Genomic DNA, 24316 nt, shown 5'->3' with positions numbered 1-24316 from the left:
CTCAGGTGAACGGCAAAAATCGCATTGCCATCACTGAATACTTCAAAGAAAGCAATGACCAGGTTAATATTTATCTCTCAACCTATCCCTTTGACTAGATATTTAGTGAGATGGACCAGACCAGCCAAAGTACACAGGATCCCAAGAGAGGGCACAAGAGATCCATTCACCCAGCTTCATCAACAGTCCTTGTGGAGATGAGGAGACAGTCACATTGAGAATACTCTGTGTGGCAGTATCGCTGTGCTAAAGGGGTAGACACCAAACAGCTCTGGTTATTCAGGTACGGGCATCCATGAGGCGCTGTGGGCCATCAGGAGCAGCAGAATATGTAACCTCATGGCCTGGCACATCCCCCGCTCAGCCGTTACTATTAAGCCAGGGGACCGACCCTGGTTCAATGGAGAGTGCAGGAGGGCATGCCTGAAATTGAGGTGTCAATCTGGTGAAGGTATCAAATAGGACGACTTGCATACCAAACAGAATAAAGAGAAAATGACAGATTGAACTAAGTGAACCCAAAACCAATGGATCTGATGGTACCAGGCTGCTTTGGCCTGGATGGTATCAAGCTTTTTGAGGGTTGTTGGGGCTGCACCCATCCAGGCAAGTGGGGAGTATTCCATCACACTCCTGACTTGTCCCTTGTAGATGGTGGACAGGCTTTAGGGAGTCAGGGGTGAGTTACTCACTGCAGAGTTCCTAGCTCCTGGCCTCCTCCTGTAGCCTCTTGTTGTATATGCTGTTGTATATGCTGTTGTATATGGCGCATCCAGTTGAGTTTCTGGGCAATGGTAACCTCCAGGACGTGGTGATAACACAATTGAATGTCAAGATTATTGGCTAGATTGTCTGTTGTTAGATTAAACAACTCACTGGAGGAAGAGACTCCACAAATATCCCCATCCTCAATGATGGAAGAGTCCAATGCATCAGTGCAAAAGACTCCCCCTCCCATTTTCTTGATGACATGTCCATCATGGGCCTCCTGCACTGCCACAATGATGCCACCCGAAGGTTGCAGGAACAGCAACTCATATTCCGCCTGGGAACCCTGCAGCCATATGGTATCAATGTGGACTTCACCAGTTTCAAAATCTCCCCTTCCCCCACTGCATCCCTAAACCAGCCCAGTTCATCCCCTCCCCCCACTGCACCACACAACCAGCCCAGCTCTTCCCCCCCACCCACTGCATCCCAAAACCAGTCCAACCTGTCTCTGCCTCCCTAACCGGTTCTTCCTCTCACCCATCCCTTCCTCCCACCCCAAGCCGCACCCCCAGCTACCTACTAACCTCATCCCACCTCCTTGACCTGTCCGTCTTCCCTGGACTGACCTATCCCCTCCCTACCTCCCCACCTACACCCTCTCCACCTATCTTCTTTACTCTCCATCTTCGGTCCGCCTCCCCCTCTCTCCCTATTTATTCCAGTTCCCTCCCCCCATCCCCCTCTCTGATGAAGGGTCTAGGCCCGAAACGTCAGCTTTTGTGCTCCTGAGATGCTGCTTGGCCTGCTGTGTTCATCCAGCCTCACATTTTATTATCTTGGAATCTCCAGCATCTGCAGTTCCCATTATCAAAGAAGAACTTAGAGTAACTTAACTGTATTGGAAAACTTAACAGAATAATAGATACAGTAACTATTATTAATTAACTGTTCCAATATACTAACATCTCATTGACACACCTCTTGGCAAAAAGGAAAATGCAGAAAACAGATTTTCTCACATGCAATGCTCACTTTAGGAAGAGCAAAATACTGCAGATGATGGAGATCTAAAATCAAAATATAAGATACTCAGCCGGCCTGGCAGCATCTGCAAATTTACTCAGTGTTATTGTCTGTAGTTAATGTCTCATGAGATGGTTAAACAATCTGCTAGCACAGCTCACTTAGTCCTTTACATGTGTCCTGTAAATTCATCCATTTGACAGCTTTTAAGGATGTCTTCCATTCTGACCTCTTATGATCTGCTGGAGCTTTTCTCTCGCTGAGCCCTTCAGGACTTCTGTACACCTGTCTTTTGTATAAGCGATAAACTACACTGCTCATTTTACAGGCATTTTCCCTCTGAGTAAGTCCTTCAAAAAAATGTTTCATTCACTTCCAAGCAGTTTGGCAAAACCCTGGAATGTGAAAGGTGTTTTGGGAACACAAGTTATTTCTTTCTTTCTTTGCCTATTCAGCATCTGGTCTGGTGAGGGAAATTTACTTTGTGATTCCAGCTGATAGAATAATTATCAGATTGAAATGCTTGTGGTATGGATTCTTTGGCAGGGAGATATTTAGGGACTGTCTCTCTCTCTCTCTCTCTCTCTGGGGCTGGTGGCATTAGCTACATTTTGCACAATGTTATTTAGAATCTATTTCCCCCTCTCTCTGGGATTGGCAGCTGTAGGTTTCGACTTCCTGGGAGGCAGCAGCGCGTTTCTCCGGCTCGGCCACCGCCTGACGTCATCAGGCAGCGACGCCGCCGCCGCGGAGAAGAGATGGTGAGAGCCGGTTGGGGAGAGAAATAAAGAAATAAGGAGAAAAAAGGAGGGAGGGAGCGGAGAGAAGGGGTGGGGGGAGAATGAGGGGGGGGGGTGGCGCAGGGATAAGGTTAGAGGGAGACACGGGGCCTGGGAGCCGGGATCAGTGACAGATTTGTCAAGTCATCGCCCCTGAGGCCGAGTACAAGCTGCGGTGCGGTACGGTACGGGGGGGGTACGGGGGCGTATGTGTGTTACATGGCGGGGGGTACGGGAGGGGGGTATGTGTGTTACATGGGGGGGTGCGGGGGTGGGTATGTGTGTTACATGGGGGGGGGGTATGTGTGTTCCATGGGGGGGGGGTATGTGTGTTCCATGGGGGGGGGGTATGTGTGTTCCATGGGGGGGGTATGTGTGTTACATGGGGGGGGTATGTGTGTTCCATGGGGGGGGGGTATGTGTGTTCCATGGGGGGGGGGTATGTGTGTTCCATGGGGGGGGGGTATGTGTGTTACATGGGGGGGGGTATGTGTGTTCCATGGGGGGGGTATGTGTGTTACATGGGGGGGTGCGGGGGTGGGTATGTGTGTTACATGGGGGGTGGGTATGTGTGTTACATGGGGGGGGGGTATGTGTGTTCCATGGGGGGGGGTATGTGTGTTTCATGGGGGGGGGGGTATGTGTGTTTCATGGGGGGGGGGTATGTGTGTTTCATGGGGGGGGGGTATGTGTGTTTCATGGGGGGGGGTATGTGTGTTCCATGGGGGGGGGTATGTGTGTTCCATGGGGGGGGGTATGTGTGTTCCATGGGGGGGTGCGGGGGTGGGTATGTGTGTTCCATGGGGGGGGGGTATGTGTGTTCCATGGGGGGGTGCGGGGGTGGGTATGTGTGTTCCATGGGGGGGGGGTATGTGTGTTCCATGGGGGGGGTATGTGTGTTCCATGGGGGGGGGTATGTGTGTTACATGGGGGGGGGGTATGTGTGTTCCATGGGGGGGGGGTATGTGTGTTCCATGGGGGGGGGGTATGTGTGTTACATGGGGGGGGTATGTGTGTTCCATGGGGGGGGGGTATGTGTGTTCCATGGGGGGGGGTATGTGTGTTCCATGGGGGGGGGTATGTGTGTTACATGGGGTGGGTATGTGTGTTACATGGGGGGGGTATGTGTGTTACATGGGGGGGTGCGGGGGTGGGTATGTGTTACATGTTGGGGGTATGGGGGGGGTACGTGCGTTACATGGAGGGGGTACGGGGGGGTTATGTGTGGTACTGGGGGGGCGTGGGTTACGGTGGTTCGGGTGTGGTTTGGGGTGTAGCACTTCCTGCGGTTGCAGGGGAAGATGCCGGGTGTGGTGGGGTTGGAGGGCAGTGTGGAGCGAACAAGGGAGTCACGGAGAGAGTGGTCTCTCCGGAAAGCAGACAGGGGAGGGGATGGAAAAATGTCTTGGGTGGTGGGTCGGATTGTAGATGGCGGGAGTGTCAGAGGATGATGCGTTGTACCCAGGGGTTGGTGGGGTGGTGTGTGAGAACGAGGGGGATCCTCTTTGGGCGGTTGTGGCAGGGGCGGGGTGTGAGGGATGAGTTGCGGGAAATGAGGGAGATGTTCGGTCCACGCTGCCCTCCAACCCCACCACACCCGGCACCTTCCCCTGTATCCGCGGGAAATGCTACACTTGCCCCCACACCTCCTCCCTCACCGCCATCCCAGGCCCCAAGATGACTTTCCATATTAAGCAGAGGTTCACTTGCACATCTGCCAATGTGGTATACTGCATCCACTGTACCCGGTGTGGCTTCCTCTACGTTGGGGAAACCAAGCGGAGGCTTGGGGACCACTTTGCAGAACACCTCCGCTCGGTTCGCAACAAACAACTGCACCTCCCAGTCACGAACCATTTCAACTCCCCCTCCCATTCTTTAGACGACATGTCCATCAAGGGCCTCCTGCAGTGCCACAATGATGCCACCTGAAGGTTGCAGGAACAGCAACTCATATTCCGCTTGGGAACCCTGCAGCCCAATGGTATCAATGTGGACTCCACCAACTTCAAAATCTCCCCTTCCCCCACCGCATCCCAAAACCAGCCCAGTTCGTCTCCTCCCCCCACTGCATCACACAACCAGCCCAGCTCTTCCCCTTCACCTGCTGCATCGCAAAACCAGTTCAACCTGTCTCTGCCTCGCTAACCTGTTCTTCCTCTCACCCATCCCTTCTTCCCACCTCAAGCCACACCTCCATTTCCTACCTGCTAACCTCATCCCACCTCCTTGACCTGTCCGTCTTCCCTGGACTGACCTATCCCCTCCCTACCTCCCCACCTATACTCTCCTCTCCACCTATCTTCTTTTCTCTCCATCTTCGGTCCGCCTCCTCCTCTCTCCCTATTTATTCCAGAACCCTCACCCCGTCCCCCTCTCTGATGAAGGGTCTCGGCCTGAAACGTCAGCTTTTGTGCTCCTGAGATGCTGCTTGGCCTGCTGTGTTCATCCAGCTCCACACTTTGTTATCTTGGATTCTCCAGCATCTGCAGTTCCCATTATCTCTGATACAGTTGTAATCCAAAGGGATCCTTCAGTCCCTCCCGGACGTGTTTCAGCCCTAAAATGTCAATGAAACAGCGGCTGTAGGAGTTTTTTATGATAAACACAACTTGTGTATGAGCGACCTGTTTGCAGTAGGAGTGCACAACCTGCCTTAATAAAGAGAGGTTTGACCAGGTTGATGGTGCAAACATCAGGAACAGCTGGCTTCATGTTGGCTGCTAAACATGAGGACAGTGTGGTCACTGTGATTGAAATACTCCCCCACTGACACATCAACCATTTAGAGATAGTAGGAACTGCAGATGCTGGAGAATCTGAGATAACAAGGTGTAGAGCTGGATGAACACAGCAGAGGAGCACGTAAACTGACATTTTGGGCCTTGACTCTTTCCTGGAGAAGGTCCTAGGTTTTCCTGCTCCTCTGATGCTACTTGGCCTGTGGTGTTCATCCAGCTCTACACCTTGTTATGTCAACCATTTACCTGGCTTCATTCCCTAAAATCAGGCCCAGCACCAGAAAGTCTAGAAAATTTTTCAATCAAAATATGGTTTGAGTCATGTTTACAATGTTTATTTTAGATTGTATATAATGTACCCTTTTGAATGTTCTAGTTTTGGCTTTATCTGAAGCTGTCTGAGATTCATAAGTAGTGTATCGATAGATGATGATTTTCTTTTACAATTTTAGAAGTGTGAATGTTGGAAATTTCATTTCCTGCTCTACTTTGCACCATTTCAATCTGAACAGTTTCTTCTGTTTGCAGAGTTTTGTTTCTGTTTGTTTTGGTTTTGTGGATTGTGATTAGGAGGTTTATATATTTTATGTTTGGAGAAAAAATGTGGAATCTTTCCAATTGAAAAGGAGAAAAACTGTCTTGATCAATGAGAAAAGAAAAATTGATCCATTGATCTGATTTCTCAAGATGAAGAGATTCACCAAGATAGACATTTTAGTGGGTGCATGGGTGCTCAATCAATGTTTGGAGGGGCAGGTATTCATCCAGGATTGTCAGCACAGATTTGTAAGAGGGAGATCCTGTCTGACTAAATTTAATTGAGCTTTTTGAAAAGATGACTAAAAACATTGATGACATGGTTTATGTGGACTTCGATAAGGTCTTTGACCAGATTCCACAGGCTGGTCCTAAAGCTAAGAACCCTTGATATCCAAGGCAAGTTGACAAATTAGATCCAAAATTGGCTTTGAAATAGGAGGCAAAGGGTTGTTTTTGTAATTGGAAACCTGTGACCAGCGGTATACCACAGGGTTTGGTGCTGAGACTCTTGATGTTTATGTGCATAAATTATTTGTAGAAGTATGATTAGTAAATTTGCAATGACACAAAAATTGGTGGTGTTCTGAAAAGTAAGGAGGATGGTTTCGGGCTGTAGTCTGATATTGATCAGCTGGTAAATTGGGCAGAGCAATGGCAGATGGAATATAATCTCGATAAGTGTGAGGTATTGCGTTGAGGGAAGTCTAAAAACGGAAGGATGTACACAATGAATGGTAGGTCCCTGGGGAGTACGGAAGAACGAAAGGACCTTAGTGTACAAGTCCTGAAGGTGTCAACATAGGGCAACAGGGTGATGAACAAGGCATATGGGATGCTTGCCTTTACTTGCTGTGGTGAACACTAAAGGAGCCAGGAAGTCTTGTTACACCTTTATAAAACATTAGGTAGGCCACAGAAGGAATACTGTATAAATTTCTGGTCACCACAGAAGGATGTGATTGCACTGGAGAGGGTGCAGAGGAGATTCACTAGGATGCTACCTGGGAGGGAAAATCTCACTTATAAGGAGAGACTGGATAGGATTGGTTTGTTTTCCTTGGGTGGTAGAGGCCGGTACTCTTGCAAAATTTGATAAGCATCTGGATGAACACTTAAAATACCAGGGCATTGTAGGCTATAGAGGTATAATGCACGTAAGAGGGATTAATAGTTTGGCCATTGTTGGTCAGCATAGACATGGTGGGCCAAAAGGCCTATATAACTAGTAGTTGACCAGATTATTACTCCTCCCATCCACTAGATGGTGCAATCTCCTGTATTTCCCTATCTCAACCCATTAATAATGTAAAGTCATCACAGAGCCAATAAAAACCTCTCCAGAAAAATCTCTGTCAAATTCCTTGAAGAGTGAGTCTTTCCTATTTGCCATTGGCTAATCACAGATTAATCCAAATTGCTGACAGGACCTGTGGCTGGCCTTGCTTCTGTCCCCATCATGTGACCTCTGGAGGATTTGCAACTCCAGGTGGATGTTGTAACTTTAAAATTAGTCACCAGTTTGAAGTCAGTAAGTGAATGAGCGAGACCAGTGCACGTCCGGTGGCATTGCTCGCAGGACTGTGTGGTAATGGTGGCCTGATTTCACTCAGAGTCTAAGTTGCAGATATGACATGTGCTTTCCAACATGTCTGTCGTACCCTGCATTTAGGGATGGAGAAATCAGTGTTCTTTCCGTTCTCGTGGCTGATCGTGAATCTCTCCTACTCTTACCGCTTGCGGCTGGAGTGTGCTGGAAAGATTTGTAAGTTGATTATCAAGCTGTTTGGTTATGTAACAAAATACATTCCTTGACAATCAAGTTCTGGAGTCGGATTGAACCCAGATCTTCCGGCTCCGAGACAGGAACATTACTGACCCGGAATCACAAGATCACCTCCACTGAGGTGTGTCGTGTACTGTTTTATAACAATAGGATATTCTCAACTGGGTGTGACAGAAAAAGTGTGTTGTACATAGATCTTTAAAATGGGTATGTGTCTACATATCATATTTGCTATAACATGTTTCAGGAATTGATTAGAAGCAGGATTATTCTGCCCAGCCATTTTGAACTTCTTCACCTCTTAATTAGATCATTGGCTGATCCAATGCCACTCCATTAATCTGTCATGTTTAATGATTCGTGTTTTTTTGGTTTTCCTTTCAGGGTCAAAGCCAAAGTGGTAGTCATGGAGCTGGAGGTGGTAAGAAAGATGATAAGGTGAGTGTTTAAGTCTATCATTGTTGTTCAGAATAGGAATTGTGGAATTTATTACAATTGAAGATATAACAGCAGTAAAATCCCGTCGTTGTAATTAACAAAACCAGTTACAGTCTTGAGGGTGTAAGAAGAAAGAAAGCTGAAAGCGTGAGACATAAGTCAGTCTGTTTGGATATTGTCACATAACCTTTGTCACAATGTGAAGTAATCAACATCCAAAATCTTTAAAACAGGCAGATGCTCTATTTAATATTTCAACACCTAAATAACAACAGGAGAGAGGGTGCCTGAGAGCAAACTGTATTAGGTATTCGATATTTAAAGACACAGCCCCATAAAACTGACCCAGAATTTATGATGGAAGTGATGATATGGATGTGGAGGTGCCGGTGTTGGACAGGGGTGAACAAGGTCAGAAATCACATGACACCTGGCTATAGTCCAACAGATTTATTTGTTTGAGATGTTCAGGACACTGTGCAAAGAATATGAAATCAACAACTTTAGTCATTTCCCATTGTAATTAATTGAACAGGAATGCTTTAAAACAATGACCAGGTGCTTACTCCAAACAGGAAACATCAGGATGTTGTTTTCACCTTTCTAGCCAGCTCTGATAATGGTTCTTTTGCTCTGGGGCACTGTTGCTGGCTTTTGCTCATCTGGTATCTTGTTACCTTTGTGACGCATTCATTTCTCCTTTCAGGGTTATTGGCTCCACTCTGCACAATATCGTTTGTTTCAGCTGCCTCCAAGAGAATTACCTTAATTGCGTTGAAGTTAATTTCTAAATAACAAGTATTAATGTCCATTTTTAATGAAAACTAGAGTGTAATTGAATCATCTCATTGCTTTGATGTGCACCATCCCGTACCTGGTCTATCCATCATACACATTCTATCAAATTCACAACCCTACTTGTTTATTTTCCCTTGAAATAATTATCCAATTTACTTCCAAAGAGTACTATTTTAACTTATTTCCACCAGCCTTTCAGACATTTTCAGTATTCCGGATCATGCCAATTTCCTGAGTAGTAAAAACAAAAGTTTCCTGTGTCAGCCTTGGTTCTTTTGTCAATTTAATTTTTAAATGTCTTACCTGATTATGAAGCCCCTGTAGTGTAAACCTTTTCTTCTTACTTATTACACCCACTGTCCTTATGCAACACATCCCAAACCAGAATGTACAGGCTAAAGTTATTTTGTTGGATTTGTTTACAAGTTAAACATATAAATAATGAAGCATGCCAGTGTAGTAAACCAACTGAAGCTGTAAGCAAAAAGGGCCATTTCACATGGCCTTAATGTAAGGTGTTATCACATGTCACTTCCAAAGATGAAGTGTGATTTTTCTTTTGGTAAATCCTGCCAAAGTTGTGCCAACCATGCACTGTGCACATGAGTTCATCCAGGATTTTTTGGCACAGCTGAAACTGACCAATCACAACTTCAGTTTATACTATTTCCCATAATAGATGTTACGCTTCACATGGGATATTCTCTTTTATTAGCCAAGGCACAATACAAGAGCAAGGAGGTGATGGTGTAACTGTTTAAAACTCTTGTTATTCGCAGCTGTGTGCAGTTCTGGTCACCACATTTATAGGAAGGATGTGATTGCACTAGAGAAGGTGTAGAGGGTATTTCCCAGGAGTCTGCATGTGCTGGAGTGTCTTTAGTAAGAAGAACATTGAAAGTCAGTATAAATTTGGGGAACAATTTTAAAAGGGCGTGCAGGACTATGGGGACCAGGGTATATGTGCACAGATCAATGAAGGTGGAGAGAGCAGTAAGTGAAGTGTACAGTGTCCTTTAGCTTTATTAATAGAGACAGAGTACAGGAGTAGGGAGGTGATCTTGAAATTGTCAGAATACTTGTTAGACCTCACCTGGAGTATAGTGTACAGTTGTCGGTGCCACAGTATAAGAAAGATATGAGTGCATTGGAGACAGTGCAGAATGAATGAGTCCTTTGATGAGAAACTTCAGTTATGAGGATTGATTAAGTAGTTAGCACTTTTTTTTTTGGAGAAAAGACGAAGAGATTTTATTTTACAAAATGGTGAGCAAGTGGATAGAGTAGTTAGGGAGATGCCGTTCTGGTCTGTAAAAGGAACAGGTGAGCACAGATTTAAAGTGACCTGCAAACAAAGCAGTGGTAACACGCCAAAAAGCTTTTTCAACGCAGTGAGAAGTTAGGGAGAGGTTCAACTAAAGCATTTAAGAGGGCATTGGATGATTAATTGGCAAAATGTGTATGGAGAGCAAGCACAAGACTGGCAAAAGAAAATGCTCATCTGAGGAGCTGGTATTGACATGATGCGATGAATGACCTTCTGTGGTGTAACACTTCTGTGATTCTCCTCAGGAAATAATTTGTGATGCTCCTTTACTCTCCTGTTATTTAAACAATTGCTTTATTATGTGGAGGGCACAGTTCCTACAAGCTTATTACGAGTACAGACCAGATACACTGCAAAAATTCACTAGTGCTCCTTAGACAGCACCTTCCAAACCTGTGACCTCTACCATCTAGAAGGACAAGAACAGCAAATACACAGGAACATCTGCAAGTTCCCCTCAAAGCCACTCGACCATACTGACTTGGAAGTATATTGCCGTTCCTTCCCAGTCACTGGGTCAAAATCCTGGAATTCCCTCTCTAAGGGCATTGTGGGTCAACCTATTGCACATGGACTGCTGCTGTTCAAGAAGGCAGCTCACCCCCACCTTCTCAAGGGCAACTAGGCAATAAATACTGGCCAGCCAGCGACACCCACATCCCACAAGCATTTTTTTTAAAAATTGTGCAGACATTCTCTGTGTGGTGACAGGTACGATAGTTTCCATTGTTAGATTGCTTAAATCACCACATGTTCGCTACATTTTCATGGACCAAGTGGCCAGAGTCTGGAATGCACCGCATGAGCGTGTGCTAAGGACAGGTCAAGCAAGGTATTCAGAAGAGAGAGTTAGTACATTATTTGAGAAGGAACAATGCGCACAGTTAAAGCGGGGACGGGAGGCAGGAGAATGGCACAAAGTGAATTGCCAATTTGGAGAGCCGCCACAGGCAAGATGCGCCGAAAGGCATCCTGTTGTGCTATACTAATCAGCTGGTCAAAGTCTGAATACAAACAGTAATGCGAAACCCAATGCATTGTGAATGTAGGTTACTATACGCGGTTTCAGAAGATTTAAAAAACACCCTGTATTTGTAACATTTTGCGGGGGGGTGTCTCGATAGGATAAGAAGAAGAAATATGAACCTCCTGTGCCAACCCGAGTGGGAAAGAAAAAAAAGAAAACGAAAGGCCCTGATGCAGCCAGCAAGTTACCCCTTGGTAAGGCAGTGATCTCTTTTTGAAATGCATCTGAGTTTTGTTGTCATCTCGCGAAATAATCTATTCACTTGAGTTCAAAGAGCAACTGCATGTCATCAGTACGTAGCCTTGATATCAAACTGCCATCTGACAGTTTTAAAAAAGGTTGCTTTATGATTTAGATTTGGAGGTGCCACTGTTGGACAGGGGTGGACAAAGTCGGAAGTCCCAGGTCAACAAGTTATAGCCCAACAGGTTTATTTGAAATAACAGCAAGCTTTTGGAGTGCTGCTGCTTTGTCCAGTGGCTTCATCTGACGAAGGAGCAGTGCTCCCAAAGCTTGTGATTTCAAGTAAACCTGTTGGACTATAATTTGGTGTGTGTGACTTCTGCCATTATTGTGTAGCGTTCTCTTTGGGTTCATTCTGTTCCTTTTGAGTTCCTTTTCTGATGTGGTTTAACTTTCCACATGACATTATCTGCTCTGAGCTTTCACTCTGGACCTCTTGGAGTCTTCAGTCACCGTCAGAAACTGCCGATTCTGGCTACTGATGGGAGAAGGTTCCAGATCATATTGTGTGTACAGTGATTGGCTCCCCAATGGACAGACCGTAGAAAGCCCTCAGCAATGCACTGAGAACAGCCAAGAACCATCCCTGAGAATAACTGCTTTCTTTCATTTAATTCCCACAGTGACTCCTCACACACAATGCAGACTCAAGTTACTGAAGCTGGAAAGGATAAAAGATTATCTATTAATGGAAGAAGAGTTCATCAGAAATCAGGAGCAAATGAAACCGCTGGAAGAAAAACAAGAGGTTTGTCTTGGAAAGATGTAGCGCAATCAGCAGACCTATAGCCTTATTCGCCTCCCGTTCGCTCTGCAATGTAATGCCCCTGACACCTTGAAAACAGCTTTTTTAAACATATCGTGATTCAAACACTCAATTTCCAATAGGAAGCAAAAACAGAAATTGCTGGGAAAGCTCTGACAGCATCTGTGGAGAGAAATCAAGAGTTAATGTTTCGGGACCAGTGACCCTTCTTCATAATGTTTATTTCCAAGAGGAAGCAATGTCATGTCATTTCCCAAACATCCCGAACAGCCACCTATGTGGGCATTAATTAACCTGTTTATTTGAAAACAAGGATGTCACGTGTATGGTAACTTCACCAATATGAATCTCCATTCTTAGTTATGGAGAATATAACAGTTGTTCAGATATCATCTCTTAAAACAGCTGATCTCTCAGTTTATGCCTGTAACAGTTCAGGGTCAGCTGTACCATGGCCAGTTCCGCAGTGAAGCTGCCTTTGACAGTAACATGCTATCATCCTAGCCTGAGAGCAGCTCTCCTTCCTAGAGCAGTGAGCTCCGTGCACTGAACGTGCTCTAACCTCCCCACTGATTCAGGTGGGCGCTTCTGCTTCCCGTTAAGTACTAGGTCCTGTGAAATGCGTGAGTGGCACAAAAACCGAAATTGCTGGAGAAACTCAGCAGATCTGCCAGCATCTGTGGAGAGAGAGCAGAGTTGACATTTTGGGTCAACTTAGTTGTCCTGGTATGTGGGGTAACACGGTGTGAACCTGGATGAACACAGTGGGCTGAGCAGGAAAGCTTGACGTTTCAGCTCGGGACCCTTCTTCAGAAATGGGGGAGGGGAAGCAGATTTTGAAATAAATAGGGAGACAGGGGGAGGACAAGAGGGTTGCAGTGGGAGAGGGATGAACTGAGGTTTTTTTTTTGGAGGGAGGAGGGTAGCTTCTTTCAGGAAGGCATCCTTAGAAGAGGTTTCGCAGCGGGGTTAAAATTGTCGCAGAGATAGTAGGAACTGCTGATGCTGGAGAAACTGGTTCCTAGAACCTGCCTGCATTCTGCAGACTAAACCTCTTTGCTTGATAATACAGTTTAAAAAGTTGTTACTGGTGAAAGTGGATGTGAAGCTATGGGTTTGTTGCAATAACCTCCTAGAAGCCTGACTATCTTTTGGTACTGGATAACGCCACTCCCTATCTGGTCTGACCTGTAAGTGGCTCCAGTTTCATTTCAATCTGCTTTGCCCAATTTCTTCCCTCTGAAAGGCCCCAGTGAGCCACTCCGTTAAACCAAACTACCACAGATAATTTAAAAAGACAACCTATCACCAGCAACACTCGCGTTGCAGTACTGGATGTGATAACAGAAGTGTTGACTTTCTCTGTAAACAGGAGGAAAGGTCTAAAGTGGATGACCTGAGAGGGACCCCGATGTCTGTGGGCACGCTGGAGGAAATCATAGACGATAACCACGCCATTGTGTCGACCTCTGTGGGCTCTGAGCATTACGTCAGCATCTTATCGTTTGTGGATAAAGACCTGCTTGAGCCTGGCTGCTCTGTCCTACTCAACCATAAGGTAAAGGAGGGGTACGACCCTCAGATGTGTCTCACCTTTCACTTTGAAAGCTGAGTATTCGCTTCCTGCATATTTACGTGATTAATTTAATGGTCAATAAAATGATAGAGGGTAGTAAAGCTGGAATTGATCAGTTTGTGGTCTACTATAGTTTGAAATTTGTTTTCTTTATTCCCTTGTGGGTCACTTCCAGGCTGTATAGACTGGCTCAGTGGTTCACACTACTGCCTCATAGTGCCCGGTCCCTGGCTCTTGAACCCACCCTTGGTGACGGTCTGTGTAGAGTTTGCACCGGTTTCCTACCACAGTCCAAAGATGTGCAGACTAGCTGGGTGGCCGTGGGAATTCAGGGTGGGTCTGGTAGGGATACTTGTTAGAGGGTCAGTTTAGGCTCAATGGGCTGAATGGCCTGCTTCCACTCTGTAGGGATCCTATGATTTCAGTGGTCAGTTAAAAATCAGCTGCATCACTGCGGGTCGAGAATCACACATAGGCCAGACCAGGTAAGGCCAGCACATTTCCTTCTCTAAAGGGCATTAGTGAGTCAAACAGATTTTTATAACTGCTGATGGTTTTATTACTCAGATTAACTTTTGATAAGCGGATTTTTAATATCAGATTCTTACTGAATTCGCTTCTCATCAACTGCCACAGTGAGAAGTGAAGCCAGTGCATTAGTTTGGGATCTGAAATAAATTCTCGAGTCTGACTGTAAACTGACTAACTAAGACCCACATCCGAGCTCAGGACTGAAACAAAGGAGAAAAGAATGGGACAGAAAGCAAGTGATGGTGACTCCAAGCTGGGAAGAACAAGAGTGAGCAGTTCCACTGAAGTCCAAAGAGCAATACCCGGTCTTGTCTTAATATGACTCTGAACATACGCTGCGTGGATGGTACTGAATGCCTCTAGGGCGAATTGAGCTGAACATTGAATACCATTTCTTCAGTGTCAATACAGTGTGAAGCTGGAGGAACACGCAGGTCTGGCAGCATCAGAGGACCAGGAAAGTCAATGTTTCAGGTTTACGTCAGGACTGGGGAAGGGAGCTCGGAAATAAATAGGAGGGGTGGGGCTGGGGGATGGTATGTGGGATGGTGATAGGGGATATAGGTATGGCGTAGTAGAGATTGATCAGTGGAAAGGGTGGGGCGAATAGGTGTGGAAGAAATTGGACAGGAACAAAAACAGAAATTGCTGGAAAAGCTCAGGAGGTCTGGCAGCATCTGTGAAGAGAAATCTGAGTTAACGTTTTGGGTCATTTCTGAGGAAGGGTCACCAGACCCGAAACACTTTTTTTTCTTCACAGATGCTGCCAGACCTGCTGAGCTTTTCCTACAAGTTCTGTTTTTGTTCCTAATTTACAGCATCTGTAGTTCTTTTGGTTGTTAAGAAGATGAACAGGTTGTGTCAGGTCAAGGAAGCGGGGTTGAGAGGGTGGGTTGGATATAGGATGAGGCTAGGGATGGGAGATTTTAAAACTTGTGAACTCTATGTTCCGGCCATCAGGCTGTAAGCCCCCGAGGTGGGATATGAGGTATTGTTCCTCCAGTTTGTGGGTGACGCCATTGTGGCACTGGGGGAGCCCAGGAAGGAAATGTCACCCAGGAAGTGGGAGGGAGAGTTAAAATGTTTGGCAACAGGAAGGTGTTGTTCATTATAGCGTGCAGTGTGCAGATGCTCTGCAAATGAGTCACTGAGTCTGTTTGTTCTCACCAATGTAGAACAGGCCTCATCGGGAACAGCGGATATAGTAGACAGGTTGGAGGACATACAGGTGAATCCCTGCCAGATCTGGAAAGATTGTTTGGGGCCTTGGATGGAGGTGAGAGGGGAGGTGTGGGGGCAGGTGTAGCACCTTCTCTGGTGTGCATATGGAGCAAATGAGGGAGTTGCAGAGTGAGCAGTCCCTACAAAAGGGGTGGGGAGGGAAATATCTCTGGGATGGGGTCAGGTGATGGAGAATGATATGCTTGCTGGATGTGAAGATTAGTGGGATGGTATGTGAGGACCAGGGGGACTCAGCTTTTATTATTGTTGGGGGCAGAGGTGCAGGAAATGCAAGATTTGAGGTTAAGGGCATTATGAGACACTGCAGGGGAGATGCTGCAGTCCTTGAAGCAGGAGGACTTCTGGGATGAACGTGAGTGGAATGCTCTATCTTGGGAGCAGATGTGGTGGAGGTATTGGGAGTAAGGAGTCTCATTCTTGCAGGAGGGTGGGTAAGAGGAGGTGTAGTCAAGGTAGCAGTGGGAGTCGGTGGGTTTGAAATAGATGTCGGTGCTGAGATGGTTATCAGAGATGGAAACGGAGAGATCCAGGAAGGGGAGGGAGGTGTCGGAGATGGTCCAGCTGAATTTCAAGTTGGGGTGAAAGGTGCTAGTAAAGTTGATTAAACTGTTCAAGTTCCTCATGGGAGCACATTAGCCACAGCCTGAGAATGTGAAAGGATGCAGTTTTTCATTTTAAATGGATGTAGGGAAAATCATTTGAAGGTTAGGAGGAAGAAGAGGGAAATTTTGAAGAGAAGCAGCAGCCACAAGGATTAAACATTCAGCAGGCATTGTGGGTTCTTATCTGACTTGGTTCTGCATGATTAAATGATGTCACTGTTGTGACTAGTGCTAATTTTTTCCTTCCCTCATTAGATTTTCCTGTTTTATTTTGACTGGAGTTTTAATGCTTCTGTACTGTCCGGCTCTGCTCAGCTAGCAGTGCGCACGTCCCATGAATAAACAAATCAAACCCCTGATATTCCTAAAGCATTTAAGGTAGTGAGTAAGCTAAACTGACAGTTGTTCTTCCCCTGAAACATCAGCTTTCCTGCTCCTCTGATGCTGCCCGGCCTGCTGTGTTCCTCCAGCTCCTCGCCGTGTTCTCTCTGACTCCAGCATCGGCAGTTCTTACTATCTCTGAGTTATTCTTTCGTTCCTGTTCCTTAGGTGCATGCAGTGATTGGTGTTCTGACAGATGACACAGATCCACTGGTGACTGTTATGAAAGTGGAGAAGGCTCCACAGGAGACGTATGCTGATATCGGTGGCTTAGATAGTCAGATCCAGGAAATCAAGGTGAGAGCCGCTTTTGTTAAATATCATGAAATAATATTCAAAGTTCAGTGATCCCTGCAGCCCACACTTTCGTTTTAATGTGGTTGGATGATTGGTACTTTGAGGTAATGAAGAGAATTCTTGAAAGTCCCAGTGATTTCAATAATGATTAGGATTGGGGGTGAATACAGCTCCCAGTGACAGTGCCTGGGGTGGATTGAATATGATGCTTTTATGACAGTGGGATGGTTACCAGCCCAGGTTATTAACAGGTTAAAAATTGGGAACAAACAGAAACAGAAATTGCTCTAGAAACTGAACAGTTCTGGCGGCAACTTTGGAGAGAAAACAGTTAACACTTTGAGTCTCGTGGCCCTTCACCTCCAGAATCCACAGTTCTTTATTTTGTTTGTATGATGGGGAACCTGCGATAAGGTGTAAACGTGATGCTTTGGAAATTAAGTGCTAGATACCTTGCTGATTTATCTCTCAAGTTGGGTTATTGCACTTGGGAGACAAGCCCCAGTGTAGTGCTGTTGATGTTTCCTAATTCCACTCCCTTTCTTTTTAAAATCATCGAATTCTGTCCCTAATTTTATACGGTGCTCCTCTATTTTTATTATTCGTCATCTTTTGAGTAATTCTGACTATTTGGGAAGTGGGTTTAGTTGGAACAGATTAATTATGTTGCAGGCTGAAGAGCTCGGAAATATGAGGTGTTGCAGAGCTGTCACTGGCAATGAAGTATGATTGCACTGTTTACATAGGAAGTTTTTATTGCAAATTACACCTTAGGAATTTCTAGTGAAGCATAAGTTGACACATGTAGCAACTGGGGAGTAAAATTTGTAGACGAGGTGGGTGTAGTTGTAAGGTTGTAATATAAATATAGCTCTGTGTGTGTGTGTGTGTGTGTGTGTGTGTGTGTGTGTGTGAGAGAGATAGTGATTCATTCTAGACAAAAGAAATGTGCTTTAACTTTTGTAGGAATCTGTAGAACTTCCACTAACCCATCCCGAATATTATGAAGAGATGGGAATTAAGCCTCCTAAAGGAGTTATTCTGTATGGAGCTCCCGGCACAGGTAAACTTCATCCTTTAAATTGTCAGTGTTAATTTATTGTTGGTTTTTCTTAAAAAAAAAAATTCCTGTCCATCATTTCATTGCCAACAAGGTAAAATGTTGCTAAAATAAAGATGTAACTTGTGCTTTGATTGCTATCTGAGTCAAGGGCTTACAATGCACTTTCACTCCCGCAGTTGCTGATGGCAGTACGCCTTGTGGATAATGCTGAGATTGTGCGAGCCATTTCATACTCAGTTTTCACCTTCAGCATAAGTGCTCGGTATAAATCTATGCAGCACAGTGACCACATTGCATTTATTGCAGCAGTTTAGCTTCTATCCAGATAGTGCTGTGGTCACTGGAGCAGTGTTGTTCCAAATATATAACACTTGAAGAATATACGTTGCCTAAACATCAATGTCTCCTTCCTGTAAATCAACTAAAGTTCTTTTATGAAAGGGGTTCCCCAAATGGATGGGTGCATTTGCCTTTCAGTATCAGTCCTGGGATCACTTGCACCTCATAGAACCAGAGAGTCATTGTGACCCAGGAGACAGCCGTTTGGTCCACCCTGTCCATGCAGGCTGTCTATAGAAATCCAGTCCCAATCCTTGGGGATAAAGTTGTTGCATTCAGCATGTTAAATGTTTCTTATATTTAATTTCGTTTGCACCTTGTGGATTTAAGTATTGCCGTTGCTGAGCAGGTGCACCAACTTCCATGAAAGGTCCCAACTAATTGACTTGTGCTTTCTATGTATCGACATCCAGGTAAAACTTTATTAGCCAAGGCTGTAGCGAACCAAACCTCGGCCACCTTCCTGCGAGTGGTCGGCTCGGAGCTCATCCAGAAGTACCTGGGAGATGGGCCGAAACTTGTACGTGAACTGTTCCGGGTTGCAGAAGAACATGCTCCATCCATTGTGTTCATTGATGAAATCGATGCCATTGGCACAAAGCGGTACGCTGCATTGAGAAGGCCGTTTCAGTTTGGGGAGCATGTGGGTTAAAGCGGGTTTCTGGAATTCAGCGTATTTTATACGGGCAAAGTCAAGGATGTTTGTGACTTTTGGGAAATATTACAAGCAACTTGTACACAGGAAGATCCCACAAAACAGCGCTGTGATAATGACCAGATAATTCATTGATGTTAGTTGCGGCTACATTGAAGGGGACACCTGGCAGAACTTCGGGCTCAGCCCCTAAAAGGGATCTCATATCCACCTGAGACTGTGTGCCAGCTTAATACTTCCCCTGACTGATGTGCCACTCGACTGCAGTTTGTTCTGGCATCTTTGGAGTGGGCCTTGAGCCCATTGTTTTCTGGCTGAGGGGAGAGTGCTACTTAGAAAACCAAGGCTGTAAGTTTGGCACTGGAAACTAGTCATTTACCCAGGAGCTATTGGCAGGAGGCTCGTGACTCACTGGAAAGCTGGCTTTAGCTGCTAGAACGGAGAGACTGATTTGATCAGTTATGGGCAAAACCTAATAATAAAGATTTTGGGATGAGAAAGGGGGATCTAGGTTCCTCATTTGGCTGCTACCGCCCATGCAGGCATGTGATGCAATGACAGTCTTGGGTTCAAAGCTTCCTGTCCCTCCCAAGCTCTGCACTTTATAAATAATGTCACATCCTCGGTGCTTTGCTGTGTCGGTCAGTCTTGAGCACAGATTGAGCCTTAAACCTAGGATCCTCTCGGTGCAGCCATTCCACTGATCCTGGCTGGTTTCCTGTTCGGGGATCTCCAGCCAGCAGATACTTGGTGAGAATCCTCTGTCTTTCCTATCAGTGCTCTGCTTGCTGCTGGGCTATCGTTGTTCTGATCATTGAATCATGTTTCGCTCTCAGGTATGACTCCAATTCCGGTGGGGAGCGGGAAATCCAGCGTACGATGCTGGAGCTTCTGAACCAGTTGGATGGGTTTGACTCCCGGGGAGATGTGAAAGTTATCATGGCCACAAACAGGATAGAAACACTGGACCCAGCTCTCATTAGGCCAGGTGAGCTCAAGGATGGTCAGTCACGAGAGTCCCTGAAGAAGAGTCACACTGGATTCAATTTTAATTCTTGTTTCTCTCTCTGCAGGTGTTACCACATTTAGAGTTTCTTCAGCGTTATGTGTTTTAGTCAATAGAAGTTGCTGTTTAATTAGTTAGGTGCTGCAAATATAGCTAGATCTGGACTAATTGTTAAACTCTTTTGGATAGGAAAGGAAGATCTGAGAAATCAGATGTGGAGGACGCAGGTCAATCCTCTCAGTTGAGAACCCTCGGTAGCATGCTCTTTATTTCTGTCAGTGCCTTATGGGTGTTTAATTCATTTCTGATATTTTCTGATCCAATGTGCAAAGGACTGGCTAATTAATTAAGTTGTGCACATTGAAACAGGCTTGTAGCAGTGGGAGTCAGCTCTGGTGATTGTCTCTCACACTCAGGGAATATCACTTTTACACCTGGGCACATTATCCTGACATTTAACTGCTGGTAAAGTGACACACAAAGTCACTAAGTACACTGAAAAGTTTGAATCCCGTACTGGGGTTTTAACACACTGCCTGCATTATTGGGGGACTGCTGCATTGTCAGACGTGCTGTCTTTCAGTCAGACTTTGAACTAATCTGCAGTCAGTTTGTAGTTCATGGAGAAGCCAAAGGTCTTCTGTTAGCTGACATCAGCAGTAAGCAACCTGATCAAATCCTATCAATGAGCATTGATTGCATTCGACAAAAGTTCTCAGCATGTGGGTGTCATAAGTCAGTTTTTATTGCCCTTTTGAAGCTGGTAATTAGCCACTGCAGTTCCAGATGATGAAGCTATTTACGTAAACCATTATCATCAGTTGTCATAGTTGCAGGGTTTGGCAAGTTAGGAGTCAGCCATGTTGCTATGGGCCTGGAAGCTTTCACAGGCCGGAATGGGTAAAGTCAACAGATTTCCTTCCCTCCAGGATCTGCTGGGTTTTTTTACACTCGCTTTGTCGTCACTGTTACTGACTTATTAATTCCAGACTTATTTAATGAAGCAAATTTGCATTTCTCAACTGCTGTGGTGGGATTTGAACCAAAACATGAGTGCACACTTCTGGATTACTTGTCTAGTGGCATTACTGTGAGAATTCTGTAACCCCTCTGGGTATGAAAAATAAATGGTGTGGAGCACATTTGCCACTGTGACAACATGCTGCAAGTCTTTTTCTTTGATTTTCTACTATTCCAGGGAGGATTGATCGTAAGATTGAATTTCCTCTTCCGGATGAAAAGACCAAGAGACGCATCTTCCAGATCCACACCAGCAGGATGACAGTAGCACAAGATGTGAGCCTGGATGAGTTGATACTGGCTAAAGACGATCTGTCTGGGGCAGATATTAAGGTGAGTTTCTCTTTTGCCCCCTCTTTCTCCTCACCTTTTTATGCTGGATGGGGGAAGAATTAAGTCGAATAGACTGATATTCTTTGGGGTTTAGCAGAATGAGAAGTGATTTTTATTTAAAGATTCTTCAAAGATCTTAAGGCAGATGCAGGGAGGCTGATTTTAGCTCCTAATACCACAATCACTGCCAATGAACCCTCCCCAAAGTCTCCACCCCATGCGTGCACGCACCCCACACCTGTACACATGTACCCATACAGTTCTCCCCCACCCTCCCCAACACTTTTGTGGACGCCACACCCCCACGTCACCCCTGCCTCCATCCATTCGGTCACAGTTTCAGGATTAGACTTTGACCATTTGGAAAAGAGTATCTTTTTTCTCCAGCGTGAAACAGAGGAACATGACCCTTTGGAATTCTCTTCCCCAGGGAAGTGCCCATGCTCAGTCGATGATTATGTTTACAACAATGTTTAAAGATTTCCAGACAGTAAGGGAATCCAGGAATCTGGAAATTGCATATAAGAATTGAATTTACCTACTGTTCGATAGTGAGACAGACTCGGGGGCCCAAACTGTTCAAACCCTTGTTCTTATGCAGTCACCTGTCTGTCGCTCTTGTGCTGTGCTCATTCCTTTATGGTTTTTGTGATGTGGGTTTTGCCAGCATTTTATGCCTCATCCTAATTGGGTTTGAACTGAGCAGCTTTGCTCACAATTTGAAAAAGCAGGTAAGAGTCAACTGTGTTACTGTGGGACTGGAGTTAAATAAAGGTCAGACCTACATTGGGTAAGTATGACCGAGTTTGTTCTGTAACGTGGTTGTTTCTGACAGTTAATGACAGCTGTGTGGTCACCATTACTAAACTAGTTTTCAATTCCAGATTTGAATTTTAGTTCCGCTAGCAGCCTATCCCCAAAGCATTAGCCTGGCTATCCAGATTACTAATCGGTGAATATTATTCTTTTTTTCCCACCTCTTGCCCCACGCTACCCCAAAAGCAACTGGTATTTCTCCAAAGTGAGAGCCTGGCTCATGAACATTAACAAGCTATTTATCACAATTCGTCTCACTTCCTGTTGTGAAAGCCTATCCTTCCCAGCAGAGGCCACTGCATTGCTATAGCAAGTGGGTGCTTGGGGCTCCTTTCCATTCTGGGTGCCAATTCAATTCCATTGACAGTATCTTTGCCTCTTTAAAGCTAAAGATTAAACCCACACCCTCAACACTTGAGCAGCTAAATCCAGGCTCCTTTGAAGGAGTGTAGCATGTCGAGATGTTATGTCAGGTGGGATGTTAAAAGCCAAAGTGTTGTTTGCCTTTCCACAATGTTTAAAAATCCCACAACACTGTTCAGAATGTTGGGCGTCGTCTGAATTCTCCTGAATAGTATTCCACCTTTGACCAACTTCACCGGGACCAGAGTGACTGACTGCGCAGTCAATGTATTGCTGTATATGGGATCTTGCTGTGTGTATAATGGCTGCTGGAAGTCACTGAAAACATTGTTTGCACCTTAGCACTTTGCAACGTGATGAGCTCTCGCCATCCAAGCTCCTGATCTGAATATACATTGTTTAGCTGCTAACTGTCATTAGAAATTTCACTGCTAGTTGTTTTTGTTGATGAATCAAGAGTTGGAGTTTATGTAGTGGCTAATGGTGAAGTTGAATACGTTGTCTTATTTCTGTTGCAGGCTATCTGTACAGAAGCTGGTTTGATGGCCCTGCGTGAGCGAAGGATGAAGGTTACCAATGAAGACTTCAAGAAGTCAAAAGAAAATGTCTTGTACAAAAAGCAAGAGGGCACACCTGAAGGATTGTACCTTTAACCTTTCATCCGATTCCTTGCATCAACCAACTTTCCTTCCCCTTCCTTTTGCTGTGAAGTTCTTGGAGACTTTCCAGATGTGGGGGTTTGAGATTGGAGGTTTTATGTTTTTTTTTTGCAAGGCTTATGTGCTCCTAGATTGGTAAGAACGTAAACCTATAAATCCTATCTTAGTGAATAAAGTGTTGCCTGTATGCGTTTTGATATGACCAGTGGTGCTTCCTGTTAACTTCTAAGGTGCTGATATTTATAAAAATATGGGCTGAATTTACTCAAAATGCACAACTCCCTTAAATCCCTTCCTCTTGGCAGCAAATTGTCCTTTCTGCTCGCCACTCTGAGATTCATGTCCAAGCAGGTGCAATGAGTACTTGTCTATCAGCTGTCCAATGTTAAATATAGTGCTGCCTTCACCAGCTCCCACTCTATGCAGGTCCTCAGTAGAATCTGCTTTAAATCAGTATAAGAATAAAAGGTATGGTAAAATTATGGTAATGCCAGGAGCTCCAGGTTCAAGTCCCACATTCGGACTGCACATAATTATTATGGCACAAGAAGGAGCCATTCAGCCCATCATGCCCACACCCAATCATGTCAATCTCTTGCCTTTTCCCCACATACCCTGCACATCATCTCTATCCAAATAATCATCCAGTGCCCCTCTTGAATGCTTCAAATGAACCTGCCTCTGCCACGGTTCCATGCAGTGCATTCTAGACTATTTGCTGTGTGAAGATTTCTCTTTGTTTGTATATCTCTTTAAATTTATGCCCCCTCATTCTTTTTTATTTGAAAGCAGGAGCAATTTCTCCCCATCTATTCTGTCCAACCCGCTCACGATTCCGAAAAATCTCCTCTCACCTTTTGACTCTGCAGGGAGGACAGTCCCAACTTCTTCAATCTTCATGACTGACATTTCTCATCCTTGGAAGCATTCATGTAAATCACTTCTGTGCTCGCTCTTGAATGCGTTCACATCCTTCCTACAATGAGGTACCCACAACTGTGGACAATGCTCCAACAGTGATCTAACTCCCTTTAGAATTGTGCCCTTTTTTATTGTCTTTCAATGAAGAGAGGTTGAGTAGATTATTATTACATTAGAAAAGCGGAGGTTGAGGGGGGAACCTGATTGAGGTCTACAGAATCATGAGCGGTATGAATAGCTTTACCCAGAGTGGGGGACTCAATTACTAGGGGTCATGATTTCAAGGTGAGAGGGGAAAAGTTTAAGGGAGATATGCATGGAAAGTTCTTTACGCAG

The 24316-nt window shown here is 45.2% G+C and overlaps 1 protein-coding gene across 2 annotated transcripts; it reads left to right on the top strand.

The window, feature by feature from the left end:
• Positions 1 to 2443: 2443 nt before the first annotated feature.
• LOC125455859 (26S proteasome regulatory subunit 4) lies at positions 2444 to 23261 on the top strand. Of its 2 annotated transcripts, none has more exons than XM_059648962.1 (11): positions 2444 to 2495; positions 7962 to 8015; positions 11265 to 11361; positions 12034 to 12158; positions 13549 to 13734; positions 16677 to 16805; positions 17772 to 17868; positions 18621 to 18810; positions 19699 to 19850; positions 21067 to 21221; positions 22919 to 23261. In XM_059648962.1, the coding sequence occupies exons 1-11, from the start codon at positions 2493 to 2495 to the stop codon at positions 23051 to 23053; spliced, it is 1323 nt and encodes a 440-aa protein (XP_059504945.1). In that variant the 5' UTR covers positions 2444 to 2492; the 3' UTR covers positions 23054 to 23261. The 2 variants fall into 2 exon arrangements, with proteins under 2 accessions (XP_059504945.1, XP_059504946.1); XM_059648963.1 differs by lacking the exon at positions 2444 to 2495 and adding an exon at positions 2673 to 2693.
• Positions 23262 to 24316: the final 1055 nt, after the last annotated feature.

Source organism: Stegostoma tigrinum, chromosome 10, assembly GCF_030684315.1.
Source record: "Stegostoma tigrinum isolate sSteTig4 chromosome 10, sSteTig4.hap1, whole genome shotgun sequence".
Lineage (NCBI taxonomy): Eukaryota > Metazoa > Chordata > Chondrichthyes > Orectolobiformes > Stegostomatidae > Stegostoma > Stegostoma tigrinum.
Note: the sequence above shows the minus strand (reverse complement) of the source record. Positions and strands in the feature narration are given on the sequence as shown.

Bases quoted from the DNA above. Each gene is read 5' to 3' on its own strand.
- LOC125455859 (XM_059648962.1), top strand. The intron at 12,159-13,548 runs GTTTGTCTTGGA...CTCTGTAAACAG, and splicing joins CGCTGGAAGAAAAACAAGAG to GAGGAAAGGTCTAAAGTGGA. The intron at 21,222-22,918 runs GTGAGTTTCTCT...TTTCTGTTGCAG, and splicing joins TGTCTGGGGCAGATATTAAG to GCTATCTGTACAGAAGCTGG.